The sequence below is a fragment of the Penaeus japonicus genome, unplaced genomic scaffold (assembly GCF_977035675.1).
Source record: "Penaeus japonicus unplaced genomic scaffold, GWHDUDI00000001_assembly GWHDUDI00000039, whole genome shotgun sequence".
In the NCBI taxonomy this organism is placed as follows: Eukaryota; Metazoa; Arthropoda; class Malacostraca; order Decapoda; family Penaeidae; genus Penaeus; species Penaeus japonicus.
In genome coordinates this window covers 112929-115428 of record NW_028234441.1, presented here as the reverse complement: position 1 = coordinate 115428, position 2500 = coordinate 112929, and the positions used below count along the sequence as shown (strand labels likewise).

Genomic DNA, 2500 nt, shown 5'->3' with positions numbered 1-2500 from the left:
TTCTTATTGGTATAAATAGAAGATTTCCGATCTTTCTTACTATTATGAAGGCCCAGCGTTTGGATCTGCATCTCCAAACTTTGTTGGCATTGATGTGCTGTTATTTTTATCTTTCAAATATCTTACCTTTTCTTGAAGATATTGTGATCACTTTGGTTCTGTAATATAGTCAACTGAGTGTCTGTATCCAATTTATGGAAATATTGTATTTGATATATCTGATACACACACTGAAACATTTCTTTTGGTTTCTAATTTGTGTAGACTCTTGAGTATGTGTTTGTGTGTATATGTGCGTGCGTGCGTGCGTGCGTGCGCGCGCGCGTGTGTGTGTGTGTGTGTGTGAGTGTGGTTCGGTGGGTGCATGCGTGCGTGGGTGGGTGGGTGCGTGCGTGCGTGCGTGCGTGCGTGCGTGCGTGCGTGCGTGTGCGTGTGCGTGTGCGTGTGCGTGTGCGTGTGCGCGTGCGTGTGCGTGTGTGTGTGAGTGTAAGTGTTTATTACAAAGGATTCCAATTCACAAAGAAGATATTAACTAATTGCTGATTCTTCATCGAAAAACGAAATGGCTAAGGAAATATATAATAAGGATTTTCTGATTCTTTTATCTATATAATATACTAACAGACAATTTTGATTTTCTTCACTTAATGCCCTAAAAATAAAGAACAAGTAAACAATAGAAAGAAATCCAATACCACACTACAGTAATCAGTAAGGATGACTCAACAAAATTTAGAACAAGGAATGTGTTTTATCAGGTATAAATTCATGCTACAATATAGAAACACTAACAACAATAAGGATTTCACAATATATATATATATAAATATATATATACTATATATATATATATATATATATATATATATATATATATATATACTCAGTATATATAATGTATATATATATATAAATATATATATATATATATATATATATATATATATTTAAATATATATATATATATATACTTATATATGAATAAATATATCTAAACATATATATGTATATATATAATATATATATATATATATATATATATATATATATATATATATATATATATATATATTTATATATATATATATATATATATATATATATATATATATATATATATATATATAATATTAATATTAATATTAATATAAATATAAATATAAATATAAATATATATTTCATCAATATATATCTTATAGCTACATAGACAGAAAATAACAAGTTGAACAGAGTGTCATTTATCACTGTCATTTCCGCATTAATCTCCTTGAGTTACATTTAACAGTACAATACTGAAGGAACCATATTTTAGTTACACCATGATGATTAGCTGTTCCATTATAAATTACAAAATAAATAACAACAGAGAGACTTTTTAAACTGTTTCTAACAGTATACCCTCGTTTGAGCACAGTCCTAATGCACTTCTTGGGGCAACACCACCCCATTTTGGCATTACAGATTTTGTAGAAATGGTGAGGGCTTCAAGGCTCTGGTGATGGTGTCTGATGGATGTGCAAGGTGCGAGGAGGCTAGAACCACTTCACAGGGAGGCCCCACTTCCTCCACCCTCTGCTTGATCTCTCGCACCTCCCCGGCTGTCACTCCACCTATTACATACACAATAATTGCCGGGGCATCTCTGGGCATTGGCTTGCTCACGTTCACAAAAAGACTGAAAAAAATATAAAAAGAAATTTCTAAAAATTCAGAGACATATGTCCTTGGAATCCCTTTTTACCATCTTAGCTCACTTCTCACAATCAAAAGACTTAATCTCAATAAGGCAACTTTTTTCCTTTTATTTACTATGCATTCTGCTTACCTGAAACCAGTTTTGATCAGATCTTTGAAGCCGGCCGATCTGTACTCAATGTCTGTGATTTCCGTTTGAGGGGCAGTCAGTGAATCGAGCACCAGTTTCTGAAGCATACCCTGACATGAGGCAGGCTGGGCAGCATCTCCTGGGATGTGGAGATTTCTGAAACATTAAAAGAAATCATGCTTATTCCAAATCCTTTGAGTCTTCTGTAAAGTGTATATAAAGAGCCAGGACAATACCAGCAGTGGGGGCCCTGGGGCTCAGCATCTTCCGGAGGCTCACAAAAAAAAATATCTCAATATTCGTCATTGTCACTCTTGAGGAGCAACTTTTACATTGAATTTCTTAGTCTAATATATTTTCTTCCTAAGGTCATAGGGAAGTAACTTAAATTCAGTTATAAAATACAAATATAATCCTTTTACAACATGACAATATTTTTTTCTAGGGATATGAAATATTTATGGTTTATTTACTATGTTGTGGGGCCCCTTTAAATTGGACTTGTAAAGACTCCTTTCCCATAAACTTTACTCTGCCCTTATTGCAAAACTTGTGGAAAGATATTCAAATAAAAGTCTTCTATATCAATTTTCTTACTTGTAGTTTTTCAGGTGCTCCCTGGCACTGGCTATGGCATGCAACTGGCTAGCAATATTCTGGGATGCTTTTAGAGCA

At 33.5% G+C, this 2500-nt stretch overlaps 1 protein-coding gene across 1 annotated transcript in view; it reads right to left on the bottom strand.

Annotated features, from left to right (window-relative positions):
* Positions 1 to 586: 586 nt before the first annotated feature.
* LOC122258371 (sec1 family domain-containing protein 2) overlaps positions 587 to 2500 on the bottom strand; it is a 22498-nt gene continuing 20584 nt past the window's right edge. The window contains exons 11-13 of the mRNA XM_043024259.2: positions 2423 to 2500; positions 1826 to 1981; positions 587 to 1675 (exon numbers count right to left, since the gene is read on the bottom strand). The exon at positions 2423 to 2500 is cut by the window's right edge and continues 25 nt beyond it. Coding sequence (XP_042880193.2) covers positions 1456 to 1675; positions 1826 to 1981; positions 2423 to 2500 — 454 coding nt within the window. The 3' untranslated portion in view covers positions 587 to 1455. The remainder of the gene's footprint in view (positions 1676 to 1825; positions 1982 to 2422) is intronic.